This window comes from Biomphalaria glabrata, chromosome 9 (genome assembly GCF_947242115.1).
Source record: "Biomphalaria glabrata chromosome 9, xgBioGlab47.1, whole genome shotgun sequence".
NCBI lineage: Eukaryota > Metazoa > Mollusca > Gastropoda > Planorbidae > Biomphalaria > Biomphalaria glabrata.
The window spans coordinates 5,804,065-5,825,908 of NC_074719.1; the positions used below are offsets into that span (position 1 = coordinate 5,804,065).

Here is a 21,844-nt window from a genome sequence, read left to right on the forward strand (position 1 = left end):
CAACTCCAACATCTCCAGAGCAGGGCACACTTCTTCCGATTACCCCAAGACACAAGACCACAAACTAAAAAAATATGTACAGTTCACAACACAGGTCCAGTGGTCATGCTGGTGACTCAGGAGCAAGTGGCAACTAAACACGGTCTACATGCCCGTATATAACATTCTAAATCACTCCTATAATCAAAATTTACTAAAACAAAAATGCTATTTCCCCATTATGTCACAGAGGCTGATATGAGAACAGTAGCAAATAGCGTTTAATTTTCACCAACTGAATGCAGGCACCCAAAAGTGTTGATTTAACTTTGAGATCTCATTTTAAACTCATGTCATAAACATCCCAGTGCCTCCATTAGGACTCACTTTTGTTATCTAAAAATTCAGCCATGGAGTGAATCAATTTCTTTTCATATAATGACATCTATTAGAAGTGAATCAATTGAAGCTTTCTACTCAAACATTGGTAATTGTAAGTCTTCTTTATTATTATTTTATATTAGTTATCAGTGGCGTAGCTAGGGCATATAATGCCCAGTGCGGCAGCTATTCTTGATGCCCCCTCCTCCTAAAAACAAAACGAAGCAAAGCAGCGAAAAGACTATTTTTTTCAACTTTGTTAAAGTATTACTAGTTTTAAAAAAATTTACAATTTACCACAAATATCTGAGCTGCTTTCTTGCTGGTAAGAAACAGGTCCTTGTTTCAGAAGATCAAATGATTCTGAAGAAACTGCGACAAACCGTTGAAGTCTCTTTCGCTCCAGATGAAATTCGTTTTTGTCAATGTCTTCATGAGCACTATCGAGATTGAGTTCGATCTGAATATTCACTAGTTGGGATGGTGACAAATATTCATATTATCTACCACATCATGATATTGTTCATATCAGATGACATGGGCGCCCGCAGGGGGGGGGGTGCAAGGGGGTGCACTTGCACCCTCCTGGATTCTGAAGAGCCTAATTCCAGCCCCTTTTTTTGCACCATCAGGTCAATGAAAGTCCAAGTAGCAACTGAACAAGTAGTGCTTCCACTGGTGACTGAAGTACAGTTGTTGTAGACTAGCCTAAGCTTATCAGGCATTGATTGCTGACCATTCACGTGCACCCCTCTGAATTCTGGTAGCCAAATTTTAGCCAGTTTTTTACACCTTCAAATAAATTAACCACTGCTAGGAAGCAACTAAACATGTAATGCTTCCGTTAAAAAAAGTTAATAAGGATAAACTATTGTTATAATACATTGTAGTGAGCCCACCTGTCCATAGCTTACTACCATGTACGCTTATTGTATAGCACCTTAGTCGTAACAATTTGTTTTAAATTTTAATTTGCATATAATTGATATATATCATTATATTTAGTAAAGACATAGATAAAAGTGTTGTTTTGTTTTTGTCTTGGAGTAAAAAACCTTGCCAGCTGTCTTTTGATTTGATATATGTGAAAGTTTCTTTGAACAAGATTGAAGAGTGCAGTTATCGTGGTAAATGTATTCACGTTTTGCGGAGTTGCGGTTAGTGTTAGCTCTTGATAAAATAAAATAGCAGGTTAAACAGGACCACCAGTTTCTGATAAAAGAAATATTAAAAATTTAAAAAAAGTTCTTCCCACACCAAAATATACAAGCAGCAGCGTCATGAATTTACTGCGTTGTCTTGATATTTCGTTAATACAATGCAGATATCTCAGGCACTGAACAGATGTGTTTGAGCGTTGGGTTTGTTGATGGCGATTGTACTCGATTAAAATTCAACGGTTTTGCCATTGTTGTTTAGAGAGACGCACTGCCTGTGTCCATATTCATTTTCAGCGAACACATCATGTACTTTTTTTCCCATGGAGAACTACTCGGCCAAGGCTACGATAGCTGCCCAGTGATAGGTAGCATTTAAATTTGTTTTCATGCAAGGATTCGTGAAAAATATCCTAAAGCAGAAATTGTCCATAGCGAGTCCCGCAGACTTAAATGTGTTATTATTGATCTGATTGCCATTTCAGATATACGCAATTCTGTCGGAGTCATCCAGAAGATTAACTATTTCTTCCATAACAGTCCCAAGCGAGAGCGTTGGTGCTAAATTTACTTCTTTGTGTGAGACTCAATGGACTGAGAAATACGAATTCATTTGCACTCTAAGTCACAACTTTAAGAAGGTCTTTGATTGTTTTGCGTATTTTAAAATAACGGCTGTAAGTGAAACCTGACAAACTGCATATGCGCAATCTGTGCCTGCTTATAAGTTTCTGATTTGTCTTTTAATTGTCAGTTATTCATCTTTTCATGAATCAGTTTTCGTGATGTTGCAGTCTGTCCATCTTAGCATAAGTGGCCGCTTAAGAGCGAATCAGTAGTCACATTAATGACATAAATAGGCTACCAACTTGGCCATGTTGAATACTTCAAGAATGGCATCTTGAGAAAGGCGAGACTGCTGGCAGGTAAACGGGGTATTGAGTTGGTGCTACCGAGAATTTGTAGTCGGCAGACACACCGAGGAAAAAAATATATGTTTGGATTTCTGGAGTTACAGTACACGGCTTTACATGACGTCACTTTTTTCGTTAGTTTCTTCATTAACGTTTCGATTTTCTAACAATAATAATGCTTAGTTCAACTTGTTTTGTCTACATCAGTCTGCCAGATTAGCGTTTATCGAGACATGAAGCAATTCAGTAGTAAAGTTATTGACAGCTTCGGTAGCGTTTACATTTTTTGTTTGATCAACCATTGGGATGCACGGACCACACAGAGTACAGTAAATAGATTGTTCACATGTATGGGTGGCAAGGTGCACTATTTCTTTTCTTTTCTTTGTAATAAAAAAGTTGCAGTTACGACTTTGAGCCATTAGTGGCGACTTGCACCCTCCTGCAAAAAATTCTGCAGGCACCCATGTCAGATGATTATTTTTTTAACCATCCCATCCAAAGAAGAATACATTTCCATCCTTAGCTCTTTCTTGTGTGTTAACACAGAATCTTAATCTTTGTCGTCTGGCATCTTGTTGCTAATACATCTTTGATGTTCTGCGCTAATCACCAAATCTGAACACATACAAGTAAAGGTAACACTATTTATGTCTATGGGTAACACTGGCTTCGGCGATGTTCTCCAGACTAGTAGTTAAAATTGTTTTTAATCTTTTCCGCTTAAGTGCGCAGTCTCAAATCGACAATCTCTTGTTTTTGAAGGTACACTTACGCGTCCTTAATTCAGTTAATACAGGGGCCAAAAACCCAAGGTAGGTGAAAAAAATGAAGACTGCATAGCAACTAACATTCCGCCTGCTTCAGATGTAGTAGAAAAGTTTTCATCTGCTCTAGTCAATGTCTCTATAATGTTTGAAAATGAATCCATAGCTATCTTAACGACTTCTCTTCTGGCGTTCCAGCGTGTTTTAACCAAGCGCTTAAGGCTAGTTTCAGTTTTTGTGTTGGTGACGTTCTAGCGGTGAGCTGAAGTCGATAAAAAGTTGTGTAAACGCTCCAGTGTGCCGAAAAATGTTGCTGAATACATTTCAGCTTCAGCCCGAATTCCAGCCAAACTCAGAGGTTCGAGCAGATAATGAATTAAGAAGATGTCAATGAAATACTACAGAATTTTTACCCCATCATTAGCCATGATAATGTAACCTCAACATTAGGAAAAATTGATCCAGTTTTGTGATGTCAGGTGAACTGTTTAAAAAATCGAAAAATATTTAGCTAATTATCACCTAATACTATTGTATTTGTGAAGACATGTATGTGTTTAGTCTGCTTAGTTCGAAGCAACTGTTTTTTCAGCAGTGGATCGTACTTGGATAGTAATTTCACAAACGCCTAGAAATGACCTAGATTTGGTCTTTGTTATTCTTCTTCAACTTGTTCGCTATGCCCATTAGGTGCCAGATTCTGGTATTTTAGATTCTAATGCATTTATTGATAAGCTCTAGATCTAGGTGAAACCAGCGTACCGGTACTGAACAATGGAGTGACAAATAATACTTGAGCGTGTAAAAGTGCTTTGTCTTCAGAGGTTTATGTAGGTACAATGCGATGATTTTATTGAGAAAATGTATCCTAAGTTTGATGCTCCTCACCACTTGATGCCCCTCACCACTTGATGACCCTCACCACTTGATGTCACGTGCGGCCCTCACCACTCGCACACAGCGAGCAAAAACTGAACAACCCAATTTATTAGGAAACTTTCTTCTTTAAGGAAGCGCGGTGGCTGAGCAGTAGAGCGCTTGGCTTCCAAACCGTAGGTCCCCGCGTTCGAATCCTGGTGAAGACTGAGATCTTTGGGCGCCTCTGAATCCACCCAAAGTAAAGGCGGTTAGTCGCTGTGCTGGCCACATGACACCCGCGTAAACAGTAGACCGCAAAAACAGATGACGTTTACATCATCTGCCCTTTAGACCACAAAGTCTGAAAGGGGGAACTTTTACTTACTTACTTCCCCTTTAAATTGGCGGGTTTTGTGACAGACAAAAATATTTTGTTTTGTTTCTTTACCGGAACTAGTGTATGCATATGACTAAGTCAAAACCTAGTACCAGAACTCGGAAGAGAAGAGCGCAAACTCTACGAACAATAAAGATTGAGAGAGAGAGAGAGACAGAGAGAGAGAGAGAGAGAGAGAGAGAAAGAGAGAAATAGAGAACGCGAAAGTGGGAGGGAGACAAGAAGAGAGCGATGTAGAGAAGGCGATAGAAGATCTGTTTCACAAGGGAATCTTTTATAAAGAAAAACAAGATAACAAATTATCAGTAATTGAATAAATTTATAAATGTGTGTTTAGTTTTTCTACGATAAAATTGTTCGAATTTGCCCAAAGATATCAAACCATTTATCTCGCACCAATTTTAAAAATCAGAATCTCTTTCTCTTCTGGCGCCCTGGAGGCTAAGTCTTAGTCTCGGCGTAGTTCTAGGTGGAAGTGGAGTCCAAGATTCTGCTAATTACCACCAGATTATATACATACGTTGGAATTCCCTCAGCAATATAGAGTTAATAATACAAATGGGTTTTATTCGAGCGAAATCTCTTTGAGCTACAGTTGCTTGAACACAAAGTGCTAGTGGTAGCCTCTATTAAGATGTAGACGATATTAGAACGCAAATTAATCATAACGTAATCATCTTCTTTTTTTGAAGTAACGTCTGTATTATATAAGATAAGATAATTATTTAGCATATACTGAAGTGGATTTAATTCATGTTTAATATTTTTATAGCTTGCTATGAACTGTTGACATTTTAGGGGAAACACTATAGACCAGAAATATTGTTTTGTTTAATTAGTAAAATCTCTTTTTCAAATAGAAGCGATAGACCTTCCTAGTGTAATTTTTAAAAGCTTAAATGTTAAGTGTTGCCAATTCATGATCACATTTTCTTCAAAAAGCTTTATAAGTCCTGAATCTTGAGTAAGCTTCCAATACAAACTCCATTGGCCAGTCATCTTGGAAACACAAGTTTTATATTGTCTGTATAACAACATCATAAGAGTTGGCAACAGCTTTACTAACTTTTTTTTTTTAAATAACAAGATTACAAAGAGAGTTTGTGTTACACAAACTCAGAGGCGGCCCCCGTCGAAGTCGGATCCCTGTCGGATCTGCATATTCGCAAACAATATTCAAGAGGTGATTTAATTTTGATGGTCAAAAGTAATAATGTTTCTAAGATTCATTTGCCGTAAATTTAAATTTAAATTAAATAAAATATAGTATATTAGTTTTAGTATATTAAAACATTACAATATTGATCAAAACGTTTGGAAATGAAAATCTACACTTTTTTTTTTTACACTTTAAGTTTAGAAATTGAAATTCTACATCTTAATCTAGTCTATTTTAGTCTAAACTAGATCTAGAAATTCTATATCTAGACTCTAAAATAATTTTAATTAGAATATAAATCCAGATCTAGATATACTGTAATAAAAATCTAGATCTAGTTTAAAAAATCTAGATTAGATCTAAATCAATATATCATTCCTTTTTTAAACGCGAGTCACACAACGAGGCTTAGTAAACATTACTATACCGAGTTCTTTTTTCATTTCATTTGAAGAATTAATTCCATATGACGTCAAAGGAAAAAAAAAACACTACGTCACACGGCCTAGCTAGACTAAAAATCACCTTCATCAATACGAGCCTTTTATCGAGTGTTCATAGACATTGGTGCACCGAGTGCGTTCTTTTAGCATTTCATTTAAAGAATTCATTCCATATGACGTCAAAGGAAAAAAAAAAACACTACGTCACACGGCTTAGTTAGACTAAAATATGTTTTCATTAATACGAGCAATTTTTCGAGGGTTAATAGACATTGGTGCACCGAGTGCGTTCTTTTAACATTACATTTAAAGAGTCCATTCATATGACGTCAAAGAAAAAAAATTCCATTACCTCACAATAGGCTAGTACCGGTACCATAAAAAAAAATGTCTTTATTTACACGAGATATTTAACAAGGGTTCATAGACATTGGTGCACTGAGTTCTAATAGAATTTATTTAAAAAGGATTAAAGCCGCATTGTTTTTGCGTTTTGTCTGTCAGTCGGTCTGTCCGTCATCTTGATATAAAAAAAATAACAACTAAAAGTTATTAAAAATTGATTAACCTTTATTTTACGTTTCAAAACATGGCAATAATTTTTAGGTATGAACACAATAAAAAGTTTATATAATAGATTGTTCCGGATGTTTGTATAAATAGTAAAAGAAAAAGAGAACTTCAGATAAATGTAATACCGTTAATTAAATTTTTTGGATGGTCTCGTATAAAAATTAGATGTACCACAGCCATGTGGAGAGATTTTCATACCTTACTTTGGTGTTTGGATTCTGTTTTCCTTAAAAATCGGAACATAATATTAACGATAATTAGATTTTTTAATGTTTTAGGTAGAAAGTTAAATGTACTGTAAGAGAGTAGTTAGTTAAAATATTTTTCATAAAAATCCTTTAAAACATTATTTCGTAAATGAGAAGATTTTGTTTATTAATTAGAAGAGGGAGTTCAAACAATTATTTGGCGTTAGTAGATTTTTAAATAAATACGGACATTTCTGGTGACGATTTGTAAGAAACAAAATCCGGGACTTTCTTTATCGATTACAAAACTTTTATGTTATGTTTTAGCAAGAAAATTAAATGTCTAAAAAGTAATTTTCAGTAATCAATTCTAGTAAATTACTTTTATTAAAGCCCTGAACAACCTATTGTCGATATTTTTAAAAAATTGTTTAAAGATGAAAATACGGAACAATTTGATATTGATAACCAAATTATAGTGACGCATTGTCAAATAATATAAGTGTAATATTAGTACATTTTGCGATTTCAAAAATTAGTCATAATTCATGTTTTATAAAACAATATCCGGAACATTTTTACACTTAATGAAATATAAGTCAGTATAGAGATTTTGATTTAGCATTAATATGCTATTTACATAAAAAACGGAACAACATATTATTGATAATGTGTTTTTGCAACGTTTAAGCATGGAAATTGAATGTATTATAAATTAGAAGAGCAAACAAACATTTGTTGGGGTTGATTAGTTTTGCACACAAAAATCCGGAACTATCAATTTTTAGATACTTAAAACTATTGAGATGTTACGGGAGGAACATTAAAGTGTAAATCAGATTTTCAATAGCTTTTAGAGTTCTAGTTTTTTTAATCTAATCGTGACGGACAGACCGATCAACAGACAAAACGCACAAAAATAATCTTTTTTTCGGATGAGAGCACTAAACAAAAAATAAATAAAATCTGATTTTTTTTTTAAAGTAGCACCTGATCATGTAGCGACGTTACGCTACTGCACGAAAATCGCTGCATAAAAAGTCCATTACAAAAAATGTGCGTGATATTTACATACAAAATGCATTATTAGCCTTTATAAACAAACAGAAATGTTTGTTTTTTTTTAATTTTAGCAGCTAGTTGACCAGAAAAAACATCTTTAACTATTATTTATATTTGTTGTAAATATTTCCTGTACATTTTTAAAATATATTTGACTTAGTGACACTGAAAATACACAAAAATCGTTCATCTTTGCTAGCATATTGTAACATTGCCTCCCTTACATTTACGTAATAGTTTTAGAATTGGTGTATTTTTATGAAAAAATCGCTTGCATAATTAATTTTATAAATAAAACGGTTTGCTTTTAGAAAACCAAAAGTAGCCGTTGCACCTAAACTTTTCAATCCGCATTTAATGATGAAATAATATTTTTCATATCTCTTCTAGTTTTCGAGATCTGAGTGTGACAGACGGACAGACGGACATTTTGCACAAACCTAATAGCGGCTTTTTCCCCTTACGGGGGCTGCTAAAAATGATACGATATTAGAAAAGCATACGCACATGTGTATCTATTAATATATTTCTGATATTTTAAACTTAATCAAGTGGAATATGGCGACAACGTTTTTCTAAACGTAGATTCCTCAATCACTCGCATCATTTGAATACAAGTTTACAAGTCCTCAGTTAATGCTTAACAATGGCTACAGGCACTGCTGGCAATGAATCCATTACAAATCTGACCTTGCCTTTAAAGACAGAAACAATATTTCTGAAAAATGATAACTCGCTGTACTGTTTTCACGGATCAATAGATTACATCCAGCAATTCCAACAGTTCTCATGTTTCATCAACCCGGTGTTCACAGTTTTTGGTCTCACCTTAAACATCTTCAGTATGATCATCCTTCACAAACATCAACTCAAGAAGCCATCCAACTTACTTCTGTTCGCCCTTGTGATAGCTGACACAATGAACATGATAATAAATTTCAACTTCGCGTACATGCTCAAGTATTTTGGCCCTGTAAAGACCAAACCAGGTTACTGTACATGGGAATACGGTATTACTGCTAACGCCATTATCTTTGGGTATTATGAACTATGCTACTTTATAGGTACTTGGGGGCATTGCGTGAATGCGACCATACCAGTTCTCATCACACTGGAAAGAGCTTTAGCAGTTTTTTTACCTGTGACTTTTACTAAGCTGGTTACGGCCAGATCTGCATTTATTAGTTGTGGCTTGGTTTACGTTGGCTGGTTAGTATGGAATTGTTTCTCCATATCAATATATAAAGTGATCCATATCGAAGTTTCCAGTGGCAAGTTTGTTTCTATAAACACCGCCACAGACTTCTTCCGGCAGAACTACAATCTCATTTATATTTTCTTCATATATGTGGCCGAATCTTTGGCTTCTTGGGTGCCCATATGTTTGGTTATCCTAGGGTGCATCGCCATCGGAATACGGGTCCGAGTTTCCCTTTTGCGACGGAAACGTCTAACGGGGATAAAAGCAAAGCTGAAGTGGTCACCAAGGACGACTCGGACCCTGGTGACCACGTGTTTGATATTTGCCGTGACGCACGCTGTCAATTCATTTATCTCAGCCTTTGTGCCAATCAATGGCACCACTCCAGTCCTGACATACTTTCTTGTGACTCTGGCAGAGTTCATTAATCTGATCAATTGTTCTAGTAATTTCTTTGTCTACGTTCTCTGCAACAGACATCTCTGGGAAATTTTCAAAGATCTCATTAGATGGCCTAAAAAATAACAGACATTTATATGTGTATCCTGTTTTCGCGATTCATTTCATTCACCTTATTATATCTGTGATCTATCAAATGACGTCTCGCTTTCAAGAAAATTTGATAAACGACGGGCCAGGGCTAGTGTATTTGGACGCCATCAAGTGAGAGTGTGGCTGAATAAATAGACCTGTCTGCCTACAAAAATCAATGTTTACCTGTGGTTCTTTCAACCTTTCTTTATGGATCTGATTGTCACACGAGTCGAGTCTATGACCTATTTCGACCAGTTTCTAGAAGATCGAGGTCAAACCAGTGCAAGTGTCCAGCGTAAACAAGTTAATTTTAGGTATCCAATCAAAGAAAGAGGTTAAGGGAAAAAATAGCACACGTCAGCTTCTAGAAGGTCAAAGTTACTAAAATAATTAGGGGAGAAGTTTCCATGATTCTGGAATGTACGATTAAGAAATGGATAAATTAAGGGAAAGTCAGTTACACGGGGTCCTCGCATAGTAGTAATTCTTGTAGAGCGATGGTCCTTGCTCAGTCCTCGATTATTAATGGTTTGATAGAGTTATAAGTGATATTAGCGGGTCCATTAGTTAAAGTTTTATTGGTTGAAAATAAAGTTATGTATCATTTAAGTTTTATTTATGAAGTGTCAAGTCAAGTTGTTATTGAATTGAGAAGTTAATTTGATGTGAAACTCAAAGAAGTATTATTAAAGAAGTTTTAAGAAAATACAGAGAGATGTTTCTTTCTTCATTTCATTGAATTGTCAAGTTTGATATTATAATCCCCGGCAAGTGTGATCGTCACAACTGATACATTTGTACTATTGCAGAAAGCCACCAAGATTTCTTCACGCTTTCACTAAAGATGTTTGCACTTCAACAAGGACAGACGGTGGCAAGACCGCACTACAAACAGCGATGTTCTTGCGAATGCCGGTTTGGACAGTGTAAAGGGACTTCTTATAGTCCGACAGTTACGCTAGGCGCGACAAAAAAAGCTTTAAGGACCCGCAACCTTGCTTTGACTGACATAGAAGAGAGCAATTGGTTGTATCCGGCTTCAGAAAGAGGCAGCTGGAGATCACTGACAAAGGCCGCGGGAAACACATACAAGACATTGAAATAAAATACCCAGCGCTGAGAACAGGCGTAAGGGGAAAAAGAGAATCAAAATCGACCACTGGCGGACAATGGTTTTGTCTGCACTGGGTGTGGCTAAATATGTAGGTCGTAGATGGGGCTGCGTATCCACATAATAAACTATATAACTTATAAATATAAAATAAGTAAAAAAAAAAATACATACATAAAATGTGCATAGTTTTATAACAAAAGAAATACGCTTTGTGACGACTATACAAAGCACTTGCACCTATTTGTAGTACGTGGAGAGGACAATAACGTTAAACTTGGTTGTACTCATGCGACAGTAGTCTACGAAAATGAACCATACAAAACTATTTCATTGACTTTGTTTTTAAAATTGTTTATCTGCATATATATATATATATAATTTGCACACTTAATTTAAAAAAAAAGGGTTTGATGGATCGAATTTCTTTTTAATAACCTTCACACCTAACGTTATACATGAGAATAGCTTTCACATGTTAACATATTCAGGTACTAGCCGGATATTGCCTGCAGGCCTTAGTTTGCATATTACTGATCGCGATGTACAAGATTAAATTTTAATTGATCTAAGTCAAACATGGAGAATGTTCCCTTCACATTTAAAAAAAAAAAGAATAATAATTAAAATTGGAGCGTGAAAATGAATTTATTCGTCAGCAGACATATTCCTATCAAATATTCTTCTTCTAGCCAGCTTTATTGCTGCTGAGCTGTGAGCTCTTTTGCAGACTGTGCCAAGGAAAAAAAGTGTGCTGTTTTCTTCAGTTGTTCAGCACTGCAGTACAGGGTGTTGGTTATGTTGGGCTGGAGTGGAAGTAGGGTCTGCCTATGGTGGATTAGGGAGGGGCATTCAAAGAGGATATGGTTTAATAATAATAATCTTTATTATCCGTAAGGAAATTTGTAATGAGTAAAAACAAAAGTATTCTGAACATTGTATTTCGTAAACTAGTTGACTGTTTATGTAGGGTGAAGCAGATAAAAGAAGATTATAAGTATATTGTGAGTTTATTGTACAACATAGTACTCTGAATGGTAACTTATGAACTACTAAAACAAGTTTGAAATACGGTTTCAAAGGAGTGGGCGCAGTGTCTGCAAAGGGGGAGTTGTGTGGAGTTTATTTTGTTCAGATGGTAATTTAATAGTGGTGTGTGTCCTGTTCTTAGTTGGAAGATTGCAGATTGTTCTTTGCGGGGGAGGAACAATCAAATATAAACATACAGTGAAAACGGGTTTACCCGATAAGTTGCGTTTTTTAATAGAGATACAATTAGGTATTTTTAGTCTATTTTAGTGCCCTCCGGTTGTGGGAGGGACATTGAAAATACACTACGGTCTCCGCCATGATATAGGGAACATTTATGCCAAGTTTCATCAAGATTGGTATTGATTTTTATTCAGGACATAAATTCATACATAGGCCTTATTTTGTGCTTTAAATTATAGATGTTTAGCCTAATTTGTTTGTTTGTTTTGTTTTTAAAATGTTCTACATGTTTCGCATGTTCCTTCAGAGTTGAAGATAGTTTACTTCCTAGTCCAAACCTCCCACAGGACGACGGGAGATGGGAGCGGGCAGGGTTTAAACCCGAGACCATCGATAAATCCAAACGACAGTCCAGCGCGCAAACCTCACATTTCAAACCATGTTTCAAGAATGTTTCCCATCTAGTCAGCACACAATACATCTTATAAACTCATGTTCAATATGAAATATAAACATAAAATAATGTGTCTATAACAAAGTGCTCCTAAGATCAGTGTCAAAATAAAAAGTAAAAACAAAAGTCTTCTGAACATTGTATTTCATAACCTAGTTGACTGTTTATGTAGGGTGAAGCAGATAAAAGAAGATTATAAGTACATTGTGAGTTTATCGTACAACATAGTACTCTGAATGGTAACTGACGAACTACTAAAACAAGTTTTTAAAAAATGTTTCTAAAGATGTGATCAATAGTTTAGGTAATTAGTCTATCAATAGTTTAGGCGACCAACCAACCGAAGGGTGAAAATGCAACGGCGCCTGGTGATTATATATGCCCAACCTGCGATCGCAGCTGTGTATCAAGGATTGGCCTCTTTAGTCACACAAGAAGTTGCAAAGGGAAAAGATCGTCTCTCGAGACGTAAAATGCCACAGTTTAGGTAATTAGTCTATCAATAGTTTAGGTAATTAGTCTATCAATAGTTTAGGTAATTAGTCTATCCATAGTTTAGGTAATTAGTCTACCCAAGAAGAAACCGGGTGTGTCAGCTAGTGACAATTGCTACCAACAGTTATCTATGACAAAACAAAAAGTTGTAGAAACAAGTGCATGAAAGGAATGGGAGGACATCATAAAAGTAAAGAGCCCATTTCATCAGACCTTGCCATCAATAGGGCAGATACATGTTTCTCAGCCTTAAGGTTAACAAGCGTGTCGTGTGGCCGGCACAATGACCAACCGACTTCACTTTCCTCAAGTAATATCATGCACTCATTAGAATGGGGTGAACTCAGGGACATCCTCAAAGTACTGAAATTCAAAATCCCAGTCTTCACGCCGAGATTCCAACCTAGACCCCTGAGGCTTAGAAGCTAAGTGCTTTACCACCCTGCCAACAGATCCCCCCCTTTCCTCCCCCCCCCCCATGTGAGGATATATCTAGTTGAAACTGTTGCTACTAGGTTTCTGTTTACTGTGAATACTGACCACCAAAATGAACTTCCAAGTTTATAATAGAACTCATCAAAATTAATAAGACACAAAAGCGGCAATTAAAGGACAACTCTGTTTCTCTTTGTAACACAAGATTTACATCCCTTGACTGATGAGTTTTAGTAGAAAACATGCACTCTGGTAATATTCAGGCTTGATACAAAAGTTATAATAATATTTCCTATCATAAAACAATAACAAGCAAGTAAATCAAACAACTTGGTTGACATTGTTCACCTTATGTAATTACTCCTCACATAGTAAAATATTACATTGTTTCAAAAAACAGGACCAGTGGTTCCCAAACTTTCTCCTTGATGGAGCACTTCCCACATTCTGAGTATTTAGGGCAACACTTTGCTTAATTTTTTTTAGAGAGATGAATTCACGTGGTGGCCCACTATTTCACTATTCCAGTATTTCATGGAACACCTACTAGTGGAACACATAAGGTTCTGCAGGACACAGTTTGGGAAACACTGATGAAGATGATAGCAAAGTATTCTATTAAAAATTCCAGTTGACAAAGTAACTTACGATCCAAATCCAAGCTTTACTATCACAGATTATGTTGGATTTTAAATTATTTTTCTGGAATTAAATAACACTTTGGTTGAAAAGTTTGTACATTTCAATATTGCACAAAAATATACAAATATCTGGAATGACAGTCCAACAATAATAAGCTTATACAGTATTTTGATCAATAAATATTTGTATCAATATGAAATAAATAGGAACAAAATAATGACAGAAGAAGCTAATACTCATTCAAAATCAAAATATTTACATTTTAATCTTTACTATCTTCCTGCTTGGTTAATTACAAATCCTTAAACTGATATTCACTTCTCAGTTATTCCTATTATTTAAAATATCACAAACAATATCTAGACAAGAACTGTCTAGTTTGATATTTAACAAAACAGCAAAAGAAACCACCCAAAATAAATAAATAAAATTATTATAAATAAGAGAATTGTCTGGTTTATTGCTACAGTACTGTATTAATATGGGGCAAAATTTAAGATTTGGGACTAGTAATCTTAATGAATGTGGATAGAATTAATATTACAACTAGATGTGAAACCAGAATGTTTAAAATACCTAGATGTGAAACCAGAATGTTTAAAATACCTAGATGTGAAACCAGAATGTTTAAAATACCTAGATGTGAAACCAGAATGTTTAAAATACCTAGATGTGAAAGTAGAATGTTTAAAATACCTAGATGTGAAACCAGAATGTTTAAAATACCTAGATGTGCTTTTTCAGTGTTATATTAACTATGTAACATTTTAACAAAGCTGTTTTGATGCAAACTAATGGATGCTTGCGAGGCTCCTCTTCTGAATTAAAAAAAAAGCAGCTATTAGCATCAATTAGATCATTATACCAACATATGTATAGGAAGCAACTGAAGTACAATAGGCATCAGCGAGTTAATAAAAGTAGCGTCAATCTTACACTAAATATGTTAACCCTTTAAGCCAGTGACAAGAGCCATAGCTGACAGTGATATGTTTAATATATATTGCAGGGCTCCTGCCAGGCGCGGTGCCCAATTGAAGCAATGGGTCGAATCAGCTTCAGCCAGCCTTGTTTTGGCGCAAGCCATTTTGGCCCCTAAACCTCTGACAATAATAAAAACCCCCACAAAACTTTATTACCAGCATTTTTCTTCTAACAATATTTGTACTATTAATTGTAATAAAAGTTTGGACTATTTCATGAAAAACATACTGCCAACTAGAATAGGTCAGAGTCATACTTGAGATGTTGACCTGCTTCCCTCCTGTTCCAATCTTTTATCAATCAGCTGTTCAAAAGAGCAGTATGTCAAACACAAATTTTTTTATGGATAATAAAGATTATGATTTTTGTGAGTAAAAACACAAAATTGCATCCATTTTTTTCCTATCATTGTCTCTATCATTCTTTCATTTTGTTTTTGGACAATCTTAAAACCCTTACACACACATCATGAGGTTAGTCACATACCAAATGGTACACCACAAACTTGAATCCCAAATCTTAAGGGACAAAAATAGCTTATTCTTAACATAAAAAAAACCACTTTTGAATACTAATGCAAATACAAAACATTAATATTGATCACTTTTTCTTAAGACATAATAAAATGAACATATAAGATGTGCTAAAACATTTGACAAAGCGGGGCTGCCAAAATGACCACTGAACCAAATTATCCTGCTTAGGTTGCTATATTATAAACAAAAAATGTTTAAAATACCTAGATGTGGCTTAATTAAGAACAAAAAATGTGTAAAATACTTAGATGTGGGTATATTATGATCATAAAATGTGTAAAATACCTAGATGTGGCTATATTATGAACATAGAAAGAATTTATATATTGTATACCAAGGTGTGACTATATTATGAAAATATATAATGTATAAAATACCTGATGTGGCTATATCAAAGACTTGGAGACCACACATGATAGAGATCATATTAATATTAAGAGCATCGATGTACGGGGTATTAAGTACATAAATAAGTTTTGAACTAAAACAATTGATGCATTAACTATATAATACATTAACTAATTCTTCATTTTATTCAATCAAACTTGAATAAAACATTTACAGCTCAACATTATTAATTTATCGTTTTGAGTTGAATCATGTCAGATATCAAATTGCTTAAAAATTAACACATACATCAGTGAGAAACAATTATTGCCATAAGAGTGGATCTAATCAAAACCAACCATTATAGAAGGCCTGAATACTGACCTGCGATGTCGCAACCTGTGGGCAGTTTAGACCATTATATCTCATTGCCACGTCACTGGTCTGACATAATCTGTATTTTCCCATGCACTGACTAGAGGGGAATCCTCAAGACCAACAGTTCACATAGATTTCAATCCCAGAAACAACAGAATAAATCATTTACATTAGAAAACAAAAATACTAACTTTTTAAAAAATTTAACACTGGTCAAGAATCTCAGCATCTTCACCCAACTTATTTGGTTGCATACCTGGCTGATATATATATATTTATATATCTATGTGAATAAAACAACAAACCTGTAAATTATTAATCTCAAACTTCTACCAAATCTTCTTATAGTAATACACAATCTTTTATTATTTACAAATGATCTTGGAATGAAAAATGTTTGTAAAATGTTTTACATGTTTCGGATGTTCCTTCAGAGTTGAAGATAATTACTTCCTAGTCCAAACCTCCCGCAGGACGACGGGGGATGGGAGCGGGCAGGGTTTGAACCTGGGACCATCGATAAATCTGAACGACAGTCCAGCGTGCAAACCGCACGACCAGGCAGCCATCCTGGAAAACGTAATTGGAGTTTGTTATTCCGATTTGTCTTCACTGTATAATTAATAATACCATTGAAATAAAATACCAATGTCACAAAACGCCTATTATTTCACCATATTTGTATACAAATCAAACAAAATATTAAATATTGCACTGATTAATGAAGTGAAATTAGCATTTTGAAATGTAAAAATAAGCAATCAATACAGTGTAGATAAGACTTTCAATGTCAGTACTGAGAGCTTGGTATTCAGAATAATTTACATGGGACAGTTGAACCATTTATATCAATATAGAATCGTTGTAACAGAGGTGTACATGTTGACTGGATGGCACTGTGATAAATTATAGAAAAGTAAAGGCAGTAATTAAGAGAAGCAGAAGAACAAAACTAGTGATATGTTAACACAACGTCGTGAAACTATGCACATAACGTAGCTTCAGAATGATGATAGCCTCAGAATGGCGTAGCTTCAGAAAGATGATAGCCTCAGAATGACGTAGCTTCAGAATGATGATAGCCTCAGAATGACGTAGCTTCAGAATGATGATAGCCTCAGAATGACGTGGCTTCAGAATGATGATAGCCTCAGCAACGGAAGAAAGCTTTGATATTCAAGGACATTACTGGCAGATCAAATTAGCGAGAACTAACAAAGAATCAATGACTCTAATTAGGCAGCAATACCACAAGGATGTTATTATAACATCAATAAGCAATGACATTGCAGGGACAAAAATAAGAAAATCTGTTCATGAAATTAATATCACTATGCAAATGGGGGGGGGGGACACATCCCAAAGTCTAGAATAAAGGAAAATTAACATCTACAAACTTCATTTCTTTGTTTTGAGCTTTAAACAATTTATTCTAATGTGCTTGTACTAGGATAAAACTCAACACTACAATAGTCATAAGGAATTAACTAAAGAAGTTCCTCCCATTTCCTGGCATCACAAAATCCAAGGGCAGCACTTAGTTCATTGTGCAGAAAAAGAATTTTATTCCTTTTTGCCATTTCATTGTCAGCATCATTAGTTCTCTTTCAGTTTTATAGTCAATATATGCCTGCGAGTTGATCCTGCCTAGGACAGCCTGGCCACACAAGGGATCAGCATTTCAACACAGGAAGCACTAGGCATTGATTTACGATTGCAGCAGTGTTTAAACAAGGGCTCTAACTTAAGCAGCAACAATTAAACCATTGTCCTTTCACTGAAGATAACTTCTGCTTCTATTTCGTTCTCTATAAGAATGTCTGTTTCATCTAAGGGCTCCCCCTTGTGGATCCTCATGAAGGCTATAGCTGCTGCAACTTCACTACGCATCCTGTGATTACGTCGGAGTGTCTCAGACTGTAAGCAAAAAAAAAGGAACTGCTTAGTAATTGAAAATCTTTATACATGACATGACTATCCTAACTATCTTTTAATAAAATCATATCTTTTCAAATCAAACTGCGACTTAACATATTAACAGACATATCCATTGGAAGCCAAAAGAAAAAGAAACATATTTTTTTAAAACATGATCTTTGAGAGAAACAAAATATTGAAATTTAAAAGCTAGAGTTCGTTCCCCCAACTTACAGAGATTGAAGCTGTGTCAGAATAGCTATCTGATAATCCTGGGATAGATAAAAAACTTGCACTTGTCTTCTCCTTGGTTATAGCAAAAGCAAAACCAGGATTCTCATAGCCTTCAGAGACTGATCAATGAAAAATATACATGTGATAAATGTTTTATATACAATGGGAATAGTGACAATACAAAATCTTATATATATATATATATATATATATATATATATATATATATATATATATATATATAAAGAGAGAGAGAAAGATGATGATAGTGAGATAGATGTGTCCTACTTTGTTTACCAATATCCAAACAGTGTATATAATAAGGCTGGTTGTCTTTAACACTGTGACTTCAAATGAAAAATAAATAGATTGTAACATAGTATACTGAACTGAAACTGATGAAATACAATCAAACTCTTTTAAACCATGTTTCTAATTGTGCTAGTTAGGAAGTTGAAGTAGTCATATATTTGCTGACTTCATAAACATCTTAGCCACAAAATGAACATTTCTTCTTTTTAAAAAGTAACAAAAGTTTGTTGTAATTAGCTTCAGAAACTTACATTTACATTTTAGTATTGAGCTTAAATACAAGGCTATCAGTCTGAGGTTCATACCAGACAGCTACAAATTATTTTATATTTTAGTATTGAGATTAAATACAAGGCTATCAGTCTGAGGTCCATACCAGACAGCCACAAATTATTACATTTTAGTATTGAGCTTAAATACAAGACTATCAGTCTGAGGTTCATACCAGACAGCCACAAATTATTACATTTTAGTATTGAGCTTAAATACAAGGCTATCAGTCTGAGGTTCATACCAGACAGCCACAAATTATTATATTTTAGTATTGGGTCTAAATACAAGACTATCAGTCTGAGGTTCATACCAGACAGTCAATCAACTTACCATTTGCTTCAGCCCCAGGCTGATCATCATCCAGCTTTGTGTAGGCAAATGATATAGAAATTTTAGGCAATAGATGACTTTTCTGTACAAATGAAAAATGAGTACAAAATATACAAAATAAAGAAAAGTAACAACAAACATTTCTTGTCATTTGATTCCTCTTATTATTTGATTGCCATAACAAAAAGATCAAGATCTTGGGGGCTCACAGAACAACGTGTTTACTCACTAATTAGTGAGGCTGATATGTGAACAATACAATAACAAATAGCTTTTAATTTTCACCTTCAATGAAGTCCAGTATGGAATCGGCACCATAGGCGCCATTATCCCGTTGATTGTTAGAAAGGCTTTTATCCAACAACCAGGCCTGGACATGGGATTCCCCATCCTGAGTCCTGTTTGAGGGCTCCCAGTAGTAGCGGCCATAATGGTGACTATGCGAAAACCTGCCATACCACATACACAGTGCACCGCCCCCCGAAAAGGACCCACTCGCTATATAATTTTCACCAACTGAATGCAGGCACCCAAAAGAGCTGATTAAACTCTGGGATCTCATTTTTAACTCAAATCATAAACCTTCCAGTGCCTCCATTAGGACTCACATCTGTCAGCTAAAGGCTCAGCAGAGGAGTGAATCAATTTCCTTGTCATACAATTGTATCTCTAAGTGTATTTATGTTCAGGCAAACTTTAACAAATATATAACGTTTTAGTGACTATTCAAAATAACTACATAAACTAGAAAACAACTATGCTGACTTGCACTAGTTTAGTTATTAAGATATAAAGACAACAATAAAAGATCAAGTTCATGGTTATTTTTAAATCTGGGTTTTAACATAGACTGGAGTGTTTTCAAGACTTGTGCGCATTAGCTGCTTTTGGGTTAAAAATTTTTGTATAAACAAAAGCTTGATTAGAAAAGATTTAGACAACATAAATTATTGAGATAAAAAAATATGTCAATAAAATACACCCTTTTTAGACAATAAAACTGAATAAATGATTTTAAACTTACAGATAAATGTTTCTGAGAAAGTACCTGCTTTGGTTTTTCTTGGAATCCATGGCTACTGTTGGTACTACTGCTGACACTATTCTCATTTAAGGCACTTGGCTGTGTTACTGTGATGACTGGCACTGATTGTGAGCTTGTGATAGGTGCAGGCTTGGCCTCTGTGTTATCAGTGAAATGGAAGGAAGGGGTGAAGGATGACTGTACTGGAGGTTCCAAAGGTCTGCACAGCAGAAAAACAATGAGAGACACATTGGTGGATTGGTGAAAACAAACTTTCTCAAATATAAATATGTATATGAAAACATTGTCAAATATATATATAAGAGTAACACAGACTAAAAACGCAAAATACCTAGGTGTTACAATTATTAAAAAACTGTCATATTGATGAAACTATCAAAAAATCAAACAAAGCATTAGGATTTATTATAAGAAATTTCTATAAATCAAATAAGAACATAAAACTAAAATGTTATTTAACCTTGGTTAGACCAATAATAGAATATGCATCCTCTGTTTGTAACCCCTCAACTCAAGAAAACATTAAGAAACTGGAACAGACACAAAATAGAGCAGTGAGATTCATAACAAACGAATATTCACATTTGACTAGAGTAACACCATTAGCAAAATCACTCAATTTAGAAAGCCTTCAGGATAGAAGACTTAAAAGTAAAGTAGCAATTATACATAAAACACTGAACCATAATCTTCAAATACAAAAACCAAACCTAATAAAATACTCAGAAAGACACAAAGATAATGGCACATTTCTCGTTCCGTATGCTAGGACAAATTTGTAAAAATGCTGGAATGGGTTGCCTGAGCTAGCCAGTAAAACCAGTGACTTGACAGAATTTAGGTCATTGGTTAATATGCATGACTAAATGCATGACATGTAGGACGTAATCATCTTCTTTTTTGAAGTAACATCTGTATCATATAAGATAAGATATCTATAAATATATATAATCTTTTTATAAGGAACATATAATTTATAAGATTAGTACTGGGCTATGATTTAGAGGCCTCTATGGTATAAAAATAAGACTCTTGTTCGGGTGCTTAGGAACATTTTTCATTGCACTAGTCAGGGACTGAAAGAGAGCCCCAACAAGCCGGTTATGATCCACACCCTATTCCACAATGGGCCTTTTCATGACAGCCACCAGAGTGGTTAGTGTACTTTAAAGGAAAGTGGTGGAGATTCCCCAGTGTACTCTTCCTTCAGCTTTGTCTCTAGACCAGATATAAGAAAACTAAGGATGTGATCGATTAACATCTGCAGGGATGTCTCACAGACAGGAAAAATGTTTAACCAGGCTGGTGGAAGAGAGCTTCTTGCTGGTCTAGAGTTTAAGAGTTTATGGCTCAACTCTCTCAACAATTGAAAAAATTAAATCAGTATCTTCAAATTCAACAGATTTTTTATTACTAGATGTGACGTAGGTAAACTTTTGTTAAGGAATGCCTATCATGTTGTCCTGCTTCCTGGCAGTGAATGAAACACCTGACCTAATCCCATGAACAGTCTGGTTCCATTGTTACTGTATCACTACCTGATTTT

The 21,844-nt window shown here is 35.0% G+C and overlaps 1 protein-coding gene across 4 annotated transcripts in view; it reads right to left on the bottom strand.

Annotated features, from left to right (window-relative positions):
- Positions 1–12,517: 12,517 nt before the first annotated feature.
- LOC106077050 (roundabout homolog 1-like) overlaps positions 12,518–21,844 on the bottom strand; it is a 90,999-nt gene continuing 81,672 nt past the window's right edge. For 3 of the 4 annotated variants that reach the window (XM_056040314.1, XM_056040316.1, XM_056040315.1), the window contains exons 28-31: positions 20,302–20,497; positions 19,254–19,335; positions 18,339–18,457; positions 12,518–18,104 (exon numbers count right to left, since the gene is read on the bottom strand). In XM_056040314.1, coding sequence (XP_055896289.1) covers positions 17,946–18,104; positions 18,339–18,457; positions 19,254–19,335; positions 20,302–20,497 — 556 coding nt within the window. In that variant the 3' untranslated portion in view covers positions 12,518–17,945. Of the gene's footprint in view, positions 18,105–18,338; positions 18,458–19,253; positions 19,336–20,301; positions 20,498–21,844 lie in introns of those variants that run through there. The other variant, XM_056040317.1, reaches the window with a different exon arrangement.